At 37.6% G+C, this 20,883-nt stretch overlaps 1 protein-coding gene across 1 annotated transcript; it reads right to left on the reverse strand.

The window, feature by feature from the left end:
- Positions 1-20,168: 20,168 nt before the first annotated feature.
- LOC136389046 (small ribosomal subunit protein uS8-like) lies at positions 20,169-20,465 on the reverse strand. The gene has a single exon (XM_066360818.1). The coding sequence runs from the start codon at positions 20,463-20,465 to the stop codon at positions 20,169-20,171; it is 297 nt and encodes a 98-aa protein (XP_066216915.1).
- Positions 20,466-20,883: the final 418 nt, after the last annotated feature.

Consider the following 20,883-nt stretch of genomic DNA (forward strand, 5'->3'; position numbering starts at 1 on the left):
CAGCCACAGAGTTGGTGGTGGCCACCATCATTCTGCAGCCAATGAACCAAAGACCACCCTGAGAACTTCACAATGCAACAGAGAACATTCAGTCTTGCCACAGTGCTTTTCCTTAAGGATAAATACAGTGGATGCTATTCTGGGAAACACCTTTCCACCGCCTACCCTCAGCCTACCCCTCAAATGTTGCTGTTTGCTTCTTGCTCCAGAGAAGAGATGAAGATACATTATCTATGTTCATTCAACCATGGCAAGGAGGAGGCCTTCTCAGGTCCTGCCCATCACAGAGCTGTGGGCTCAGGTTATTGTTACTGCATGAGTAAAAGGCATAATTAGTATAGATGTATTCCAGAAGTGACTTGTTTAAAAATCTTGCAAGCAGGCCAGCCAGTGCCTGAGAGCACATGCTACTGTTACACCCACCGAGTCCTCCTGGGTGGCAGCACTTTCTGGGAGCTTTGATCTGCCACGGGAGAACCACTGTGGACTGGCAGGGCACGGGAAAGCTTTTCGAGAAAACCTCTCCTCCTTCACCACGTGTACTGAGTGAGAGCATAACTGAGGTGCCTAGACAACAGAGTAACCTTGAACATACCCTGCTACTTCTCCCACAACCAAAAGGGAAAGTGGGACGTAAGCAGAGGGGAGAATCACCTCTCTGCAAAGAAATAAAGCCGTGCTCCTAGGTGCTAAGGCCATGAGGACACTAACCTAGTGTGTACTGGAGCTACAAAATCTAGTGGAAGTCAGCAATAACTTCCCTGAGGAGAGCTGCCCTCTGACTGTAAAGCAGCGGCACTCCATCCCTCCCTACCCCGTGCTTAGCACTGTCAAACAGCTCTGTGCTCTCTGCGAGAGAGGTACAGACAGACATGGAATTTACAAGCCAGCTGGAGAGGCGGGACAGGCCTCAGGCAAGTAAAAAGAAGCACACTTCTTTTAGCACACCCCTATGGGACTGATTTGTGATAGCACAGGCGTCTCAGAATATTTTGCACTAATTCACTGTGGTGCCAAATTGTGTGGGTAACGTGATTCTCTGTGGGTCCCTCGTGTTTCTGTATGTCTTACAAGTGAGGCACCAACTGCCCTTTGTACTGGACCATCTTTTTAAAGGATGTTTGTACAAAGAAAAGCCTTAGAAGGTAGAGCTAGTATCTCCCTCCAGAGCAAAGCCAGGCTTGCTTATTTCCCATTATAAAAATCCTTAAGTGGAATCTTTTAAAAGGCTCCTCAAGCTCGGGATTCTTCTCTGCAATGCAACGCACTGCCTTTGGAGGGGTCACTTGGTCCTGTAGTATCAGGCTATGAAAATCAGGGCTCAGGGGATCCGCTCCTATCGCCAATACGCCAGCCACTGTTATTGCTGTGAGTAATAAACTGGTTTTTGTCTCTAACTCAGAAGCTTCATGTTTTCTACCATCATCCATGAAACTGTGGCAGACTAATTCACTACCAATAAAGAGGGAAAATTTTCAGACATTTGATAATCCGTGGCGCATAGCCAGTGGGTTCTAACATGATAGTCTTTTCTCAACCTGAAGGTACAATTCATTCCATTTACACAGCTGAGTTCTCTCATTCTGCCATTATTTTATTTTTGTGAATAGTTTTCATGAATAATGACTTAAAAAGAGCTTACATGTGTGACCATGCTTAATCTGCTGAAAATAAATTAAGGGTTAATCTCACCAGCCATGAAAGGCAAGAAGAATATTGGTAGCTCAAGACTCCTTCATGAAAATAGTTAGGAAGTCAAGGGTACAAAGCAACAAAAAATAAGGCATTGGTTGAAATTCTTTGATGTAAAAAGAGCATTAAAACACTAGTGTGTTCAGAGACGGTTGATCAACAGTTGCAGAAATAACTGAAGAACTGAAGAGAATGGAAGAACAATGATCCACATATGCCACTGAGAATATATCCACACTGCGATTGTTCCAGAAAGAACAAACAACACTGATTTCACTTAGATCTCCTGTCCCCAGGAAGGCAATTTCTGAATAGGATCTGCCTTGATTCCATCATATGACACAGGTAAGTGGACTGGAGTCCATTTCAGATTCCAGCTCAAGAGCAGGATAAAAAAGCATATAAATATAGCCATATTGAGATTTTGTCCTAAAATACTGCTGGGAAAATGTTAATTGTAAGGTTTAGTCAAAAAACATTTCACACAATTATTCCCTTTAATTTTGCTTTCAGGTATGAGAAGTCTTGTTGCAAATAATAACCTCTGAAAATACAGCATTTAAGGAAAGAATTTAGTCATCAAAATGCACAATAAAATTAATCTGACTCAAATTTTCCAGTACAGTCATTGTGCTACCTGGTAACCAGGCAGAAGCAAATGACATAAATGAATGTAATTAGTACTACTTTGATGCAAAAGTCATGGGCTTGCAATTCTTTCCTTTTCTATAATTTTCAGGATCCTTTACTCTAACCTCATGCATCAAGGACACTGAAGGACACACAGTGGGGCTCCCATATTATAGTATCAAGCTTTTAATGGCTGAGGAGGAGGCACCAAGATAAACAACCCGCCATTAAAGATACACTTCAGTGGTTTTCAGTATATTTGAAGAATTGTACAACCACTGCTACAAAGTTAGAACACTTTCATCACCTTAAAAAGAAATCTTTGGTAGTCACTTCCAATTCTCCTTCAACCTTCTACTCTTCTATCCCCACCCCAGCCCTTGGCAAACTGAAACCTTTTTTAATTTGGGAGAAATTTTGAGAGTGAAATGCAGGAGCCCTGTGACTGTAGCACTTCTTCTCAAAAGATGTCACAGCAGGTGTCCCTGGGCCAGGCCAGGGACAACTGTGAACTTGACACTTCCCTGAGCTCTGAGTTAGCCATCAGCAGCTTCTATGCACAGCTGGTGTTCGAGAAGGTCAGAGCCAAGCCATGGAGAGCAGCAGCAGAGCAAGCTGGAAAAGAGCTCTTGACCTAAAAAATCCAGAAAGATTTATTTTTCCAGGTATCATTTTCAAGTTAGATGATGAGACTATTCCAATGGATAAAGAGTTGTTACCTAGACAAGTTTCCTGGGGCCCTTGGCTTACCCAGGGACAAGCAGTTGGAACTGTCTTTAGTTATTTTCATCACTTTTAACTTTACTCAAGGTCACAATCACCTGGGGTTGCTTATTAAAAGGCAATCTTCCTTGGATTGAATGGAAACTGTTTTTAAAAAGTAGCCCAAGTGATTCTGTTGTAGGCCATTCCCAGACCCATCTGGCAACATTGCAAGATTATCTGAGGACTCTGAGTTCTATTTAACTCTACCCCTTAGTGTGACTTTCTCTGGCCATGGTATCACCCAAGACTGAGAGAGAGGCTGGAAGATGAGAGTCTGGGGAAGGAAAGAGTAGGGTGCCACTGCAAGTGAGATAGGAAGAAAGAATTTGGTAAAGAATATTCTGGAGGCCTTTTGAAGATGCTCAGACTGTTAGGACAGAAAGTGGAGACAACGTGCCATAGCTATCACCTGCATTATTATTTAACTAATATATATTTGCTTATAGTAACACATACACACACACACACACACACACATATATATATATATATATGTTTATATCAATGCATATAATACTGACAGTTCCTTTAAACATGTCCTAAAAAATATCCAGGTTAAATAGCTTTATTTTTTCAAATACACATTACCAAAAACATGTATAATTATTGACATTTTATAATACGTCTATTATGGACTACTAAAGTCTTTTGAGAACTGTCAGCAAACAAAGCACTGTCTTTATGAAAGTGTCCCTTTACTCTATGAGCTTCTGGAGGGCGGCGGTTATGTTCCTTTCCTTGGAATTTTCTTGTGGTGCCCATTCTTTCTTCTAGACATAAAATTTTTAAAGAAAAATCTGAGAGGCAAGATTAACCTCTTGTCCACCTTTCTAAATAGGACATAATTCATTAGAGGTTGAGGGTCATAATCAATTTGATCTCTAGTTATGCACATACATGCTTGCCACTGTAAGATTCAAATATGCTGCAAATTAAAAGTAAATGCAGCCTGATCAGGCGGTGGCTCAGTGGATAGAGTGTCGAACTGGGATGCGGAGGACCCAGGTTCAAGACCCCGAGGTCGCCAGCTTGAGCACAGGCTCATCTGTTTTGAGCAAAGCTCACCAGCTTGGACCCAAGGTATCTGGCTTGAGCAAGGGGTTACTCAGTCTGCTGAAGGCCCATGGTCAAGGCATATATGAGAAAGCAATCAATGAACTAAGGTGTCGCAAGGAAAAACTAATGATTGATGCTTCTCATCTCTCTCCATTCCTGTCTGTCCCTATCTGTCTCTGTAAAATAAATAAATAAATAAAAATAAAAGTTAATGCACTCTCCCCAGAGGGTACTAGAATCACTACATGTACTCTTCCTTTCATTGCTTAACCTTAAAAGTTCAGTTTTTCACTGCACGAAAAGGTGAAGGGATTAAGAAGTACAAATAGGCAGTTATAAAATAGTCATGGGCATGTAAAGTACAGCATCGAGAATATAGTCAATAATATAGTAATAACTATGTATAGTATCAGATGAGCACTAGACTTACGGGGAGGGGGATCACTTTGTAAGTTATATAAATGACTAGCCACTTTATTGCATACCTGAGGCTAACATAATATTGAATGTCAACTGTAACTTTAAAATTTTAAAGAATGTTTTTAAGTTCAGCTTTTCAGGAAGAGCTTCAGAATTAACAAAATAGATGTAATATTCCAAAGTGCATATATTCAAAAAATATAAAGGCAGTTTCCTTGAAGTGGAAAACAAAAACTCAAATGTAATTTTTTTTTTTTTTTGCAGGTGTAGGTTCTGTTCAACACATACAAAAAAATGTATTCAAATGAATTTCAAATATGTATTTATCTCTGGCTGTTTCTCTGCCTCCAATGTTTCTTAATAAAGGAGGCTTTAAGAAAGCTGCCTGCATACACAATAGTAAATTCACATCCCAGTCTTCCAGGAACATAATGCAGTCATAGTTTACAAATGCAAATTTAGGAGAGACACTAAACTCAGTAAATAAAGATATATAAGATTCTCTCATTAATATTTCTTGGAAACCAGTTATTGCATGTAGAGGAAATGAAATCCTCTACAGCATTATGAGCATCTTACTCATAACGAGATATGTAAATGTTGCAAATCGGGGAGAACATAATATTTTACACACTAAAAGGTGAGTTCAGTCCCGTTTATTATACATTTGGTTCATTTTGTTGCATGATTGCTGTATTCACGCCATTCACCATTTTGCAGGAGATAAAATGGAAGCATAAACTCATGTTTCTTTTCCTGGTTTAATGTTTCTATAGTGCCAATTGAGGATATATCTGCAGGGAGGATACATATGCTCTAGGTAGAACAGAAATCTTGTATTTTCATCGAAGCACTAGACCTCTTTTGTTTGTGTAGCCAAAAGGAAAAAAAAATATGTACTAAAATGCATTGGAGTGTAAAACCCCCAAAATCAACTTTATTTTCTTTTTAAAATGTTTATTATGTTTTGCAATACAAATGCGTGGATGAGCATGGCTTCAGAAGGCAAAATACCCCACCAGGACCAAACTAGTCCAATTGCTTTGAGAATAATACAAATGCATATAAGATTAAACTTTCTATACTTTTCTTGGTAGAATAATCATTATGATCCCAAAGACACTGATTATTTCTTTGAAATATGCTTACCATGGGTCCTTCAGGGTATATGAGCCTAAACAAATAAATTTTTTATGTTTAGCATATTATTTGCCATTTCTCTCATCTCTTTCAGTACAAGTCCTAACTAGCATACTGATTTCATCGGACACTAAAAATTAGCTTACTCAATTTGGATGGACAAGTCAGAGGAATCAGAATTAAAAGTAAGGACATTGTTTGTGTAATTACTTAATTTAGAAATTACACTGAGCTGTCTTTTCTTAGCAATAGGCTAGAGATGAAAGTTGGAGTGCATTAGTCCTTCCCCTTCTAAAGATGGTAAGGGCTTCCCTTGCTCCAGCACCTAGTACAGAGCCTTTGGATTTGTGTCAAATTCTCTATCTCAAAAGATGTAGCACTAGATCACCTCAGAAGGGAGGGATTGAGGATCGGGTGAGAAAGAGGAGAGAGGTAGTCAGTCTGGGAGAGTTAAGACAGATGCCTCTTCCACACAGCATTTGCAAGACGGTAAGATCTCCAGTGAAGAGCCTATGTGGAGCTACCTACTAAATACCACGTACCCTGGCCTTATGGGCCTCAATCAAGGCACAATTGGCCAAGTGTTTGGGAAAGAGATCTGGGCTAGCTTGGCCAAACCCATATTAGGAGTCTTCCAACATTAGAGGCTGTCAACAGGATCCTCTGCAAAATGGAGAAAGTGGGTTCACTGGCTTGGGTCATCAAGCCTGAGTTTTTACACTTTATTCATGCCAGGATTTGGCTCTTGTAGCATCACTTCTAACTAATAAGATAACTTAAACACAATTAATATTGCTCATTAAAAAATATTCCTAATATCTCTTTTGTTACTTAACCAACTTCAAGGTGTTAATTCAGATTAACTGGCTTACACCTACATCATATTCCTCAAACTTAAATATTCCCAAGTAAATTACCTTAAAACCAATATAACATGGTAGCTTCAAGAGTGTGGGTGTCAAGAGCAGGTGGGCACTGCAGGCTGAGACTAGGATCATTGTGTGGCCAGTCAATGTGCTGAAGACCAAAGGCCTTTCCCCATTTCCCCAAGTTTCCTGGATTTCCCAAATTCCTGAACTTTAGTATCCTCTGGATTTTGCAAATCCCAGGGAAGGGCTACAGGCTACCCCAAAATTACATTTGCATTCCTTGACCCAAATAATTATGTGTCCGAGCTAAAGTTAATTTGATTTTTAAAAGTGATCTGGGGTGGTGAACGCAGATCACTATGGAGTGGTACACCTGAAACCTATGTAATTTTATCAATCAATGTCACTCTAATAAATTCAATTAAAAATTAAATAAAATAAAAGTGATGAGACATTTCTTGTACTTGAGTGTTATAACCCAAATTCATATTTGTTACACTGGTTTAATGATTATCCTCCTCACTACACTATAAACTTCTTAAAAGCTAGGACCATATCTGTTTTGTTTACCACTGTATCATACACCATACTGTATATGCTCAATGAAGATTTATGGAAAGAAGGGAACAAGGGAGGAAGTAGATAAAGGGGAAAAGAGAGAAGAGAAAATGGGAGGAAGGAGAAGAGAGTGTTAATACAGCAATGCCAAAGCCAAACCCTCCCCCTCTAGTGTGCCTCACTGTCCACTCTAAGAATTCTAACCTCAGGGCTCCATACAGTCTCTCTCCAATATGTCACAGGCTCAGTGACATCTCCAAGGCTAGGTAGGCAAGGCATCAGAATAAAGTAACTACACAAGAGTCTGGTTTTCTCAAGCTAAAACAAGTTTCTATGTTTAAAAATACCCAGAAGGTCGAATAGTATGTTAAACCATAAAGCAAGAGCTAAAAGCCACAGGTGCCAGGCTCATGAAGGAATTCATGCTTTGTATCAAATGTCCAGACTGGAAGGCGGCTGCAAGATCTCCCAGAGTAGCACCATCCCTTGCAGATGAGAAAAACTGAGGTTCAGGAAGGTTAATAAGTCTCAACTGACACAGCCAGGATGACAACTGATGACTTTTAATACATAATCTCAACACTTAAAACTAGTCTACACTCTCCTCTCTATATGAAATCCTTTTGATGGGTTTCTACAGAAAAAAAAAATAGATAAAGGAAAAAGAAGAAAGAGCTTTTAGGCTTCTACAGTGGCAAATATAAATAAATATGGACTAAAGGACATATGGCAGAGTAGAGGTCCTAAAACCCCCTGGTAAATAACATCTATTGTTCAATAAAATATAAACAAACCATAGATGACAAATAGATAGATTCTTTTAATTGAATGAAGAAGCTACAAGGTGAAAGTATTCTGCCAAACTTCAGGACATGAGTCTAGGAAGGTAAACCAGCTAGAAGCCACTGGGTAACTGTGGTCTGTAGCATGGGGACACGGAGGGGACTACAAATAGCCTTGAGCCAGCACACAGAGTCTTGGTCATGTAGAGGGAGGCTATTCATTCATTAGGAATGAATACACTGTCAAGGATAAAGAGAAATAGAAAAAGAAAAAGATAAAAAAGATCCACAGAGACTGTAAGAAAAATAAATAGTATCTGTCTCTACCCTGGCTCTAGAAGTTGGGAACAAAAAGTCACTCCTGGCAATTTGTGCCCACTGTCTACTTCTTAGGTAGATTTAAGGCCCAAATCTATACTAGTTATGAGGTCCTCTAAACACTGTAAGAATTGTGGCTTGAAGTGATCCCACGCCTGTGGGGCCCTCAGAAACCCGATAAAAGCAGACATAGATCTTACTTGGAGAAGTGCACTGAAACACAGGACTCTAAGAATTCCAAGCAACTCTTTCACCAAACAGACACACATAGCCACAAAGCATAGAAGTCGCCATGAATTCAAATCACAAAAACAAAGTGTAATAGAACCAGACCTGAAAATATTTGGAATATATATATTATAATACATCAGGTAGTAAAATGACCAGGTACAGAATTCAAGATAAGTGTTACTTGTTTAAAGAGATAAAAAGGAAAAAAAATGAAAAGATAAATAAGGAGCAAAAACTATCAAGATTTTAAGTAAAACCAAATCGAACTTTTGGAAATGAAAAGTGGAACAGCTGAAATGTAATGCTGAATGGAAGAGTTTAGAGGGAGAGAGAGGTGAATAGGTGGTATGGAGAAATTTTAGAGCAGTGACATTGTTCTGTGCATACTATAAAAGTTAATACATGCCATTACATATTTGTCAAAACCAACAGAATATACAACACAAAAAGTGAGTCTTAATGTAAACTATGGCTTTGATTGATAATACTGTGTCAATGTCGGTTCATTGATGGTTTAACAATGTACCGCTGGTGTGGGATATTGATGGTGGGAAGGTATATGAAAATTCTGTACTTTTTGCTCACTTTTGCTGTGAACCTAAAACTTCTTTAAAAAATATAAAGTCTCTTAATTTTTTTAAAAAAATACAAACCATGAAAAAACTCACTACTATACAGTTTACTTTTTTTAATTTTATGAGTAGCTATTAAAATTATACAGGGTCACCAAAGCTGGAGTTGTTTTTTAAAAGCCTCAAGCAAGAAATTATCAAAAAATGAAAACAATACCAGGAATTAAGTTATTTCAGGTAAAGAAAATAGTTAAAGGACAGTAAGAATAATAACACTCTATTACAGTAAATTTGAACACACAAACAAAATGAAAAACTCTAGAAAAATGCTACCAAAATAAAAGAAGTAGAATTAGTAATTAAAATCTTCACCTCATCCCCCACCAAGCCATGGGTTGGGTTGCTCGGTGGATAAAGCATCGACCTGGCACATTGAGATCACGAGTTTGATCCCTGGTCAAGGCATGTATGAGAAGCAATCAGTGAGTACACATCTAAATAGAACAACTAAGTGGAACAATGAGCTAGTGCTTTTCTCTCTCTCTCTTTCTCTCTCTCTCAATGGAACATTTTCTAAAAATTAAAAAAATAAAAACCCCCCCTCAAAAAAATGTTAGACCCATATGATATTTCAGACAAATACCTAAAGTTCAGATCTTTCCAGTGGTTTATCCTAGAAATGCAAGAGTATTTTAACACTAGAAACTAATCTATTAATGTAATTTACCACATTAACCGATTAAAGTAGAAAAACTGTATAAACTTCATAAGAGACAGAAATGTAGTTGATAAAAATACTGCATTTATTTCCACTAAAATCTTCTAAGCAAACTTGGTATAGAAAATAAATTCTTTAATCTAATAAATGATAACTACTAAAAAGCCTGTAGCAAACATTGTACTCCATAGTGAACAATTCTTTTGTAGAGGAGTCTTCCTAATAATCAGGAATGAGATAAAATAGAAGTACTTTCTTTGTAACAAGAATAAGAATAGATGTCTGTTGTTATACCACTTCTATTCAATATTGTCTTGACCTGTGCAGTAAGACAAAAAAAAATAAATATAAAGTATAAAAATGAATAGGAAGAAACAAAACTGTCATTATTTACCAATTATGATCTCCAAAATAGGAAAAACATCCTATTTTTAGAAGTAATAGAAGAGTTTTTCAAGGAAGTTATGTAAAGTTCAACATACAAAAATAATTGTATTTCTACAGATCAATAAGCACTTAAAGTGTAACTTTTTAGGTTGTCATTGTTCATTGCACTGTTCATTGTACCTTTATATATAGTTTAAATATTTTTAAAAAGAAATATTTGGCAAATAATCAAAAGAAAATAGAAATAACATTTACAGTGGCCACAAAAAATATAAATAAATTAATTAAAGAGGAATAAATCTAACAAAAGTAGAAAGCAACCTTATTGACAGACATTATAAAACTTTACCTTGAAATCATTAAGGAATTCATGTTCATGGATATGGAGACAATAATACTGTATAAAAATGTCAGTTACCCTCCAAATGATCTAATTTGGTAACTGACCAGAATCACCTGCTCCAATAACTGAAGGCCTAGACATGGCAAAGTAATTAAGACCAGCTCCTTGTACAGAAGACAAGAACCCTCCTGTTCTCCAGGGAAATTTCATTTATCTCTCTGTATGCTTCTATTGTGCATGCTTTTTTAATGGTGATGCTAAACATTCTTTCTAACCTGAAGGCCCAAACATAAAGTTTAGTGCCAGGTTTCTGGGCATAATTCTTTGTTACAGGGGACCGTCCTGTGCATTGTAGAATGTTTAGCAGCATCCCTCGCCTCTACTTACTAGATACCAGAGCCATCTACACACACACACACACACACACACACACACACACACACACACCAGTTATGACTATCATAAATGTTGCCAGATATTGCCAAATATCCCCTGGAGGACAAAATTACTCTTTACAGGTTTAGCATACAATGCAAAAACAGAGTACATTTCCCATGGACTTTTCTCCCCCTCGTTCACCAAGTTTTCTACTGGACTTTCATCAGTTACCAAATATAACATCCCAGATGCAGAGAATTATGAATAGGAACATAGGAAGTCAGAACACAAAAGAGAAATACCTTTAAAACTTTAAAGGGAAATGATTTCCACCATGGCTAGAATGCTAGCATTCATAATACTTTTTATTTATTTTATTTTTATTATGTGGGAGGCAAGGAGGCAGAGATACAGATTCCCACTAGTGCCCTGACCTGGATCCATCTGGCAAGCCCTCTATGAGGCAATGCTCTGCCCATCTGGGGTTTGCTCTGTTGCTCAGCAACCAAACTATTTTAGCGTCTGAGGCAAGGCCATGGAGCCATCCTCAGCATCCAGGGCCAACTTGCTCAAGCCATTTGAGCCATGACTATGGGAGAAAAAAAGAGAGAGAGAAGGAAGAAGGGGAGGGGTGAAGAAGCAAATGATAACTTTACCTGTGTGCCCTGACCAGGAATCAAACCCAGGACTTCCATATGCCAGGTTGACACTCTACCACTGAGCCAAATGACCGAGACCTCATAATATTCTTGTATTTTTTCTTCTTCTTGAACACATGAGTAGACTACATTTCCCAGCCACCTGTCACTTAGGTGGTCCATGTGACTGAGTTCTGACCAATAGAATGTGGATAAAAGTGAAAGCTATTTTTTGACCTCTAATCTTTTCACAAGATCCTCCATGTTCTCTTCCCTTGTCACTTGGAGCAGTAGTCCCCAACCCCCGGGCCGCAGACCAGTACTGGTCCATGGGCCATTTGGTACTGATCCACAGAAAAAGAATAAATAACTTACATTATTTCTGTTTTATTTATATTTAAGTCTGAACGATGTTTTATTTTTTAAAAATGACCAGATTCCCTCTGTTACATCCGTCTAAGACTCACTCTTGATGCTTGTCTCGGTCACGTGATACATTTATCCGTCCCACCCTAAAGGCTGGTCCGTGAAAATATTTCCTGACATTAAACCGGTCCGTGGCCCAAAAAAGGTTGGGGACCACTGACTTGGAGTGATGCAGAAGGCCTAAAGAAGGACTCCAAGACCCTTGTGGAGTCTCCAGATGGAAGAAGCCTAGGTCCCTAATCATGTAGAAAAATTTTCACCAAATAATTGCAGTTAAGTATGAATTGTGCAAAACATTTTTTTGTGTTAAACCACACTGAGATTTGAGGATTGTTTAGTACAACAGTTAGCCTATTCTAACTAATGCAGTACCTTGGAATTCTATAGCCATACAAACCATCAATTAAATGGACAAATGGGGCAGGGAGGGGTGGGAAGCAAGTTGGGTAAATTTACTTCTGTATCTTTTCTTGAAAAAGTTGTGGTACATTTACACAATGCAATATTACACAGCATAAAAAAATGAAGGATATCTTACCTTTTGCAACAATATGGATGGACCTGGAGATTATTATCTAAGTGAAATAAGCCAGAGAAATACAAATACCATATGATCTCACTTACATGTGGGATCTAATGAACACAAGAAATTGTTGAACAAAATGGAAACAGAGGCATGGACACATGGAACAGATGGAAAGCTATCAGAGGGACAGGGGATGAGGAGACTGGATGAAAGAAGGTGAAGATTAGCCAAAAAACATACGTACATAACATAGATACAGACAACAGGGTGGCAATAGCCAGAGAGAAAGGACAGGTGGAGGTAAGGGAAGAGAGCAAAAGGGAGAGATGTGGGGACAGAAAGAGACTTTGCTTGGAGCAGAGGGTGCATGATGTGGTGTGTAGATGGTGGTATAGTGAGTTGTACACTGGATGCCTATATAGTCTGGCAAACTGTGTTATCCCAATAAATTAAAAATAAATAAATAAATTTAAAAATAAAATAAAATGAGTTACCATTACTGTATTTGTTTAATGTAAAGGTGGAAATTTGGCATTCAGTGCTATTTTCAATTCCCAGAGGGAAAGGGAGGATGGAGGTGGGTGGGTGCAAAGGGGGTGAAATGGGTGGTAAAAGCTGTGCATGGGGCATGGGCGGGCACAGCACAGTGGGCAGAGGGCGTTATATTGAGTGGAACACTTGAAACCATGTCAACACAGTAAATTAAAATTAAAAATAAAGAAAGAATAATTATCATTATTTGAATTGAATATGTGATTAAAAGAGGGTTAAATAATCAAACAAATATTTTATTAGGACTTAAAATGAGCAGATAGCTACTTCTGCTAAATTTTATTACTGTATTGTACAAAAAAGTAATGTTGGATTAGTTAGAAGTGAAATAAAGAGTGAAAATGCAAAAAATAAAAATGTCTGTTAAAAACACTGAAAAAAATAAAATTTTAAGTGAGAGTGAAAATAATGCCAAATTCAATGAATTGTTAATACGATAGTTAAAAGCTTTTAATAAACTCCATAGTACTATAGAAATATTACCTATTAATACTAGTAGTATCATGACATTTTTTAAGTCAAAAAGTATTTGTTTTTCTATCTGAAAATCTGGCAACTCAGAAAGAAAACCTTCTAATGTCATATAAAAATGACCTATCTAATCCCCAGCAAACCCCATGCCTGATTGTCAGCTTCTCAAAGGTGCCTTCTATGCATAAGAATGATCTATGGAAGGCTGAAGGTTGATTATAAAATCTCAAGTGTCTATTTGCCTCAAGCCATTTTAGATGAGCTATTCAAAATGCATCTAAATCACCAGTTTGCTCTGATAGATGGGAATAACAAGAAGGGTTTGATCTCTCTTGCTGGAGAGGAGGCACATCTATTGTTTGCCTTTCCATATATCACATATCTAGTTCTTTGTTCTTACTTAACAATATAGCTTGAGGCTTAAAATTTGTGTTCAAATTTACATGCCAGGGAAGACCATATTAGTTACGTTACTAAGAGCTCCAAAAACACACAGCTCAGTTGACATACAATCTTTTCTAGAATTTAAGAGCATATTGACATTTTGGGAGGGGAACAATTATTTTATATTGTGTATGTGGCTATCAGTTCTTAAAAGTGGAATCTTACTAAATATATTATCAAATATTTACTTGGGTCTCATCTGCTTTGTCTTGAGAGAACAGTTCTAATCCAAATTATTAATTAATATCCAATTAAAATCCCAAAGCATCTTGTTAACTGAAAGTTGGGAGCACTGGGGTATCCTGATGGTCAGAAGGCATCATGATGTGCTGACAGAGCCCAGAATTCAGACCTACACTGACAGCATGTTATGTCAACTTGAGGAAGTCTGTATCATTTCTTTGAGCCTGCATTCCTCATCTATAAAAAGAAAACAAAAAGAAATGCTTCCTAACAGAATGAAATGAGAAAGTGGGAGCAAAAAGTTATAACTATTATATAAATGTTTGTGATTGTTGTTGCTATTAGAATAAGAACTTCTTGCCCAATTATTGTTGGTGGCCCAAATGCAATGACTGATACCAACATTATTGTCACTTTCTTCACTACCTCAGTGTAGTATAAACACCCTTAAAATGTGTGTATTCTGAAATATTTACAGATAAAATGATATGAGACCTGAGATTTGCTTTATAAATAAAAAAGCAAGTTGTAAAACAATATAAGCTATATATTTCTTTGGAGATAGATGTAGCTATGGAAATAGATATAGATACAGACTTACATAAAGAGCAATAAAGACATAGATGCAGAGATAAATGCAGAATACAAGGTCTAATAGTACCAAAGTGATTATATTTGGATGTAATAAGAGTTCTTTTTCTGTTCTTTGTTTCCAAATCTTTTATTATGAATGTCTTTATTTCTACAATATTTAATTTTTCTTTTCATTTTTTTGTTTTGTTTTTCAAAAAGATACTAGAAAAAAAGTTTAAGTTGCAATATTAATGATCAGAACATGGAGCTTTAACTCTCTTCTCTGTCCTAAAACTAACAAGACCTCTTGGTAATCGTAGCACGGGCTAGTTCCTCCACTTGGGTCATTTTCTCAGCTCCATCAACTCTTCAAATGGCTGTTTCTTTCTCACCTTTACATAAATACCTAAATGCAGCAACTCAGAAATCTCCTGGCTAGACTATCAAGTAAAGTTCGTTGGCTTCCTTCATAGTGCATGACATAATTACATAGTCTTTTGTTTCCTTGTTTGTTGGCTGTCTCTCTTACCCATGAGACCTGAAGTGCTAGGAGACAGAGACTAATGCTGTTCTGTTCATCACTGTACACCCTCTGCCTAGTACCGAGCCTTAGCACATCAATATGTTTTGAATGGATTACTGCATGAATGATTGAATGCAGCAGTATCCACACAGAAAAGCAGATGTCTTCACCCAGAGAGATCCAGGTGCATCAGACTCTGAAGGTGAGGACAAAGGCTGAGTCAGGAGGCATCAGAGGGCTGGCATATCAATACAAACCTACCTGCTGTATTAGAATAACAACTTAAGTAGTCATAAATGGTTTCCAGTTAAATTAAAAATAAAACTCCTCAATGAAATGCTTTCTTGAAAATTCTAGAGTTCAAACAGACCCTTAAAATCAAATCCTCTCCTGCAAATAGAGAAGTTCAAACCAGAGACATCACACAGCCAGTAGCCTCGGTCCCCACCTGCCAGACTAGAACCCTCTCAAGTGATTGTCACTGACCCCAGTGTGACAGCAATAGAGCCGAGGTACTCACAGACTAATAGTCCCAGAGGTTCTTCCTGGCTTCTGCTAGCACAAAAAGTCTGAAAGTAAATGAATAGACTTTCTTTTCCAATGCCGTTTTTATAGGCTGTTTATTACATAAAATACAGGTTCATAACCTAGTTTGGCACCAACATTCTTTTATTGTAGAGCTATCTCAAATCCCAAGCCAATATGAAACTCACTTTTTTCCTTTTACCTCTCTACCACACAAGCTTGCCTAGTGTCCCTCAGAGCCAGGTCTGGATTAATCATTATTGAACTTCTTTTGGTATTTAATAACTATATTAAAATACTAGGGATGATGTATTAAATACATATAATTATAATTACATTTGTTGAGTGCTTACTATATGCCAGGCACTATTTCAAACACTTCACATGTGATCATTCAACGTTCACAACACCCCATTTTAAATATATGAACTGACACATAGCTTTAAATAACTCGCTTAATTGGCAAGCAATGGAGCTGGAATTGGACCCAGGCAACTGGGGGTTTTGTTTTGTTTGTTTAAATAAGATAGATGTTTATTTCTGTGTTGTGCATTACAGCTCAGAGGTACACAATCCAGGTCTGCAGAGAAGAATCTTATTTCCTTAACACGTGGCTTTTATCTCTAAATACAAGGCTGTCACTGACTGATTGCCACTTCCCAGGCTGTGGGAAGGTATGAAGAGGAAGACAAGCAGTTTCTTCTCTCCCAGCAACTATTCATTTTGAAAATTTTCAAACCTACATAAAAAGATAGAAAATTTTTAAGGAAGAGAGCCAAGAATCTTTCACCTAGATTTCTTAATTGTGGACAGTTTAACATATTTGTTTTATCTCTCTTTACATAATTAGGAAAATGCTGAAAGGGAAGATCAACAAGCCAGTTATAGAAACATTACAAGTGAATATAGTTGACTTAATGAGACAAAATATTGCAGATGATATTTTATTGTCTTTACTATTAGAATGCTTGTCTAACAAGAAAAACAAAGAGAGAAGATAATTTAAAAGATAAAAAACATCAAAGCCACAACAACCCAAACAATGCCAGCCTAGCCTCTCATAAAAAGATGGGCAACTGATAGGTGGAAACGTAATGGACTTCTGAGCCTGAGTACAAACCCCAGCTCCAACACATGATGAATTTTGTTGTAACTGAACAAATCATTTATTTAGCCCTCTTGCACTTCAGTTTCATCATATGTAAAATACAGGAAGACTTACTACAGATCTATTATTGCTAATGATGCTGGGAAGAACCTAGCGGTTTACCTTTTTAACAAGTCCAAGGTAGGTGGTTCACAGAGTACATGCTGAGAAACACTGAATAGGACAAGAACTAACTAGAGAAAATTATAAAATGGGGGAAGGTGTCCCAAACCCTTCACCATCTCCTCAGTTCTCCTTCCTCCATCCCTGCTGCCTGTCCCCTTATCCTCTCACACATTTGAGGCTTCAGAAAATTTTGCCTCTCTGACTCCAGTTTGGTCTTCCCTAAGTAAAGTCCTCCTAAACCCTCTTCTTCACCCTGTACCCAACCACTAATCCATCCAAGTTTCCCCACCAGTCTCCAACATAAGGCTGTCGCTTCAGATAGCCTGGTCTGCCTGGACATCATTACGACCTACGACATCCCCCTCGTGCCCTTATTTTCTGCCCCCTGTTCAGAGCCCAGCTTAGGTTCTTTCCTTCCAAGAAACCCTCTACCCCAGCTGCTCTGAGTTCTCCCTTCCTTATACTAGTTAGCATTAAACTCTACCTTGCATTATTTCCTACCTAGCCCCTTGTTTTATTCTGGGCATTTCTAAATGTGCTCTGAGCTCCTTGAGAATAGAAGCAGTGATTCTCCTTCCTCATAGTCTTTATGACACTCACGGAGTGCTGGATATGTAGTAGGTGAGCAGTTCAACCTATAGAACTAGGTGATTAACTTAGCTGACTTACTGAGGAAGATAAGATGAGATCAAGGAAAGACAAGATGAGATCAACTCTGTAAGGGTGAGAACTGTATGGAGCTTGTTACAGACTGACAAACCTGCTTAGGGGCCTGATCTTCAAGAGTGTTTTAAATAAGGACCTATAAATGGGACAATAAAAGTGGAGCTCAAGATAAAATCTGAAGTTAACAGAAAGCAATAAGGTAAACAGCTGCTGGCACTTGCTTTGTTGTGTCTTCACAAATTTTTGATTAAAAATTGTCCTAATACATGGAAAAATAAAACCTGGTGAAACCCCTTTACTGTCCCTTTAATGTGTTGCTAAGGAGTTATTGCTATCATTTTATGGCTCTAGCACAAATGCCTCTAGAATTTATTTCTGGGTTCACATCTCTGCTCTTTTATGGATTTCTTCCAAGAGGGGGTTGAAGATGGGGCTCCCATTATATGTCCCTTGTGGTAAGTTGGCTAGAGCAAGCTGCATCAGCAAATGGCAATAAAGCTCACCAAGGCAACAACTATTACTCACCAGCGTGGTTTGATTTAGAGCAGAACATTTCCAGATGGATTCTGATGTAACCCTTTTACTTCCATCTCCCAACAACACTGAAATTGAAAATCAATTACAGCACCCACATTTACATGTTGCTGGGGTTTGCTGAGGGTGGAAGGGGGTAGTAAACACACACACACACACACGCAAATATATTATTTATACTGGCAGTCTTCAGGTTATAAATGAGATAAGTCCTATAGGTTCGTTCTTGAGTTGAATTTGTATGTAAGTTAGAACAGGCACATTTTACCTATTAAATGCAATTTATTTTTACCTTTTTGTGCATATAAATACTTAAACATTTTTAAACCTACAGAACCTATCTCGTTCATAACCCACGAACTGCCTGTATATGATATATATATATATATATATATATATATATATATATATGATCTTTAGACAAAGGTTCATTTTACAAATAACTAAAAAAACTATGAGAGAGCTTCCAGGAAAGTGGTAGGTGTGTTTAATCAAGAAAAATTGTAAATAAGTCATATTAGAAAATACCTTATTTATATAAAGGCTTAAAAACAACTTAAATCACAAACCCTTAGTTTGTTATGTCAACAGGCTGTCAATAAAAATCCTTTTACTGGGGTCAACAGAGTCACTAGTGCATTCATCAGCCCTGCTTCTTTAACCTGAGGCAGTCATCAAATCTCTTTAGCTCACTCTGTCTCCAGGAGGAGGGAGATCATCTATCAGTTACCGTCACTGCGTGACAAACCCTGTGAAGGAGAGCTTTACATCACTCGTGCTCTGAATCCAGTGGGGAGAGGATAAATGTCCTTGTGTATCAGTTCTAACAGAAAGAATCTGCAGAAGGCAACAGGATAATTGTATGTGGGTTGCACTGGATGGTTGTTTCATTTTAAATTAGCCAATAATAGCAAACTTCCTACAGCAAACCTACCTTGCCATTTCTGGATGTTTCCTAATCTCACTCTCCATAGAGGGTGAAAAATAAATGTTGTGAAGTTAGCATGAGGTTAGTGACACCAAAATTAGATAACTCTCCCATGAAAATCCAACTCCTGAATCACTAAACATATGTGATGGGCTGTTCAATGTGGTGCTAGCTATAAAAGCAACAACAAATGTAAAAGGTTTCTAATTATGTAAGTGAAAGGACAGGAAGAACCATGACACACAATGATTAGACTGCCTTTCTTCATTTTAGTATCCTTGGGTGACCTTTTCATAAAAAGCAACATGCTATTTGAGCAACATTTTTTTCCACCTTATTCAACTTGTATTTATCTAAATGAGTACCAGTCTAAATTGTGTCATGAGCTACCTACTAGATGATTAGCAAAAGTCCCAGTTCATTCAATTGTCCAACCACACAACATGGTACTTCTCAAACCTGAATGCATTTACAAATCACCTGCGCATCCAGGTAAATGCAGAATCTGACTCAGAGGTCTGGGCTGGAGCTGAGCGTCTGTATTTCTAACAGTCTCCTAGGTAGGTGAAGGTAATGCTGCTGGTCTGCTTAATAATAGTCTTTAAATTTCAACAAGAAATATAAACACAGTTACATAATTTTATGTGATTTGTTTCCTAAAAGATAAGAATGATCATGTTTAAAGAGATTTGATTTTTAGACATAAATTTTAAAACACAATCATAATCTCCCTAGATATTATCTCCATGGATAGACATCTTTGTAGAGCTCACAGAGGTCGTTTAAGGTAAATGAGTATTGACTTCAGGAAGTGATCCAAAACAGAACACAAACAGATTCATTTAAAGCAAAGCTTAAATCCAATACCTTTCCCCAGCTGCACTATTGATGACTGCTTGGCTTTTCTTTGCAGTAAATATACATAAATCAAAATATGCTCTCCTTTCTTTTTCTTTTCTCTTTTCTTTTTCCATTGAGGCATTTTATTTGCATATATGTATTACATCCCTAGAAAAAGAATCCCAGGATTTTCCCTCCTGTATGTTTTCATCTTGCTTCTTCTTGGCCCATGATGCCTGCTAAGATTCTTAGTATAATGAAACCAAACTGATGATCAAATCTAGGGCTGATTACTCCACATTTACTTAGCCTGCCTGTGAGGTTCACAACAATTTTCCCAGCTCTTTGTTCATCAATAATTACAAATTTGCTCATGTAACCATGCTTCATCATCGCAGATAGAAACCAGATGATGACTTCGGAGCATGGCCTAATAAGAACCTGGCATTTGCCTCTCTTTCTGGCATTGTTGATATTCTTGAGAGCATCAGTCAAGACATTCATGGCATTATAGTGGCATGGAAAGATGGCAGGAAGAGCTATGTTCTCCTTACTTTCAAAAACCTCTTCCTAAGAATAAGACTAAAGTCTACTTGCTCATGTATAGCATCTGCTGTGCAAAGTTTATTAAAATATGACATACTTAAGATTTTTTATTATTTAAACTAATTCTCTCTGAAATTTATTAGCCTGATATGGATTCAACTGTGGAGATAAATGTCAAAGGTCAGAGTATTCTAGTTTGCCACTAATGACATTAGGGCCCTATATTTAATAACTACTTTCTTCCAAAGGACTCATAACACCTCCATTCATACTCCCACTAACCTTTCCTGAGTTTGGTAAGGAAATAGATTCTCTATTATAGATCTGGATTGGCAAGGCTAATAACTAAGTACTATTTACTTTTTTTGTAATTTTA

This window comes from Saccopteryx leptura, chromosome 1 (assembly GCF_036850995.1).
Source record: "Saccopteryx leptura isolate mSacLep1 chromosome 1, mSacLep1_pri_phased_curated, whole genome shotgun sequence".
NCBI lineage: Eukaryota > Metazoa > Chordata > Mammalia > Chiroptera > Emballonuridae > Saccopteryx > Saccopteryx leptura.

What these genes read in the sequence shown, in the direction of transcription:
- LOC136389046 (XM_066360818.1), bottom strand. Translation starts at nt 20,465, where the DNA reads ATGAATGTCTTGACTGATGCTCTCAAGAATATCAACAATGCCAGAAAG.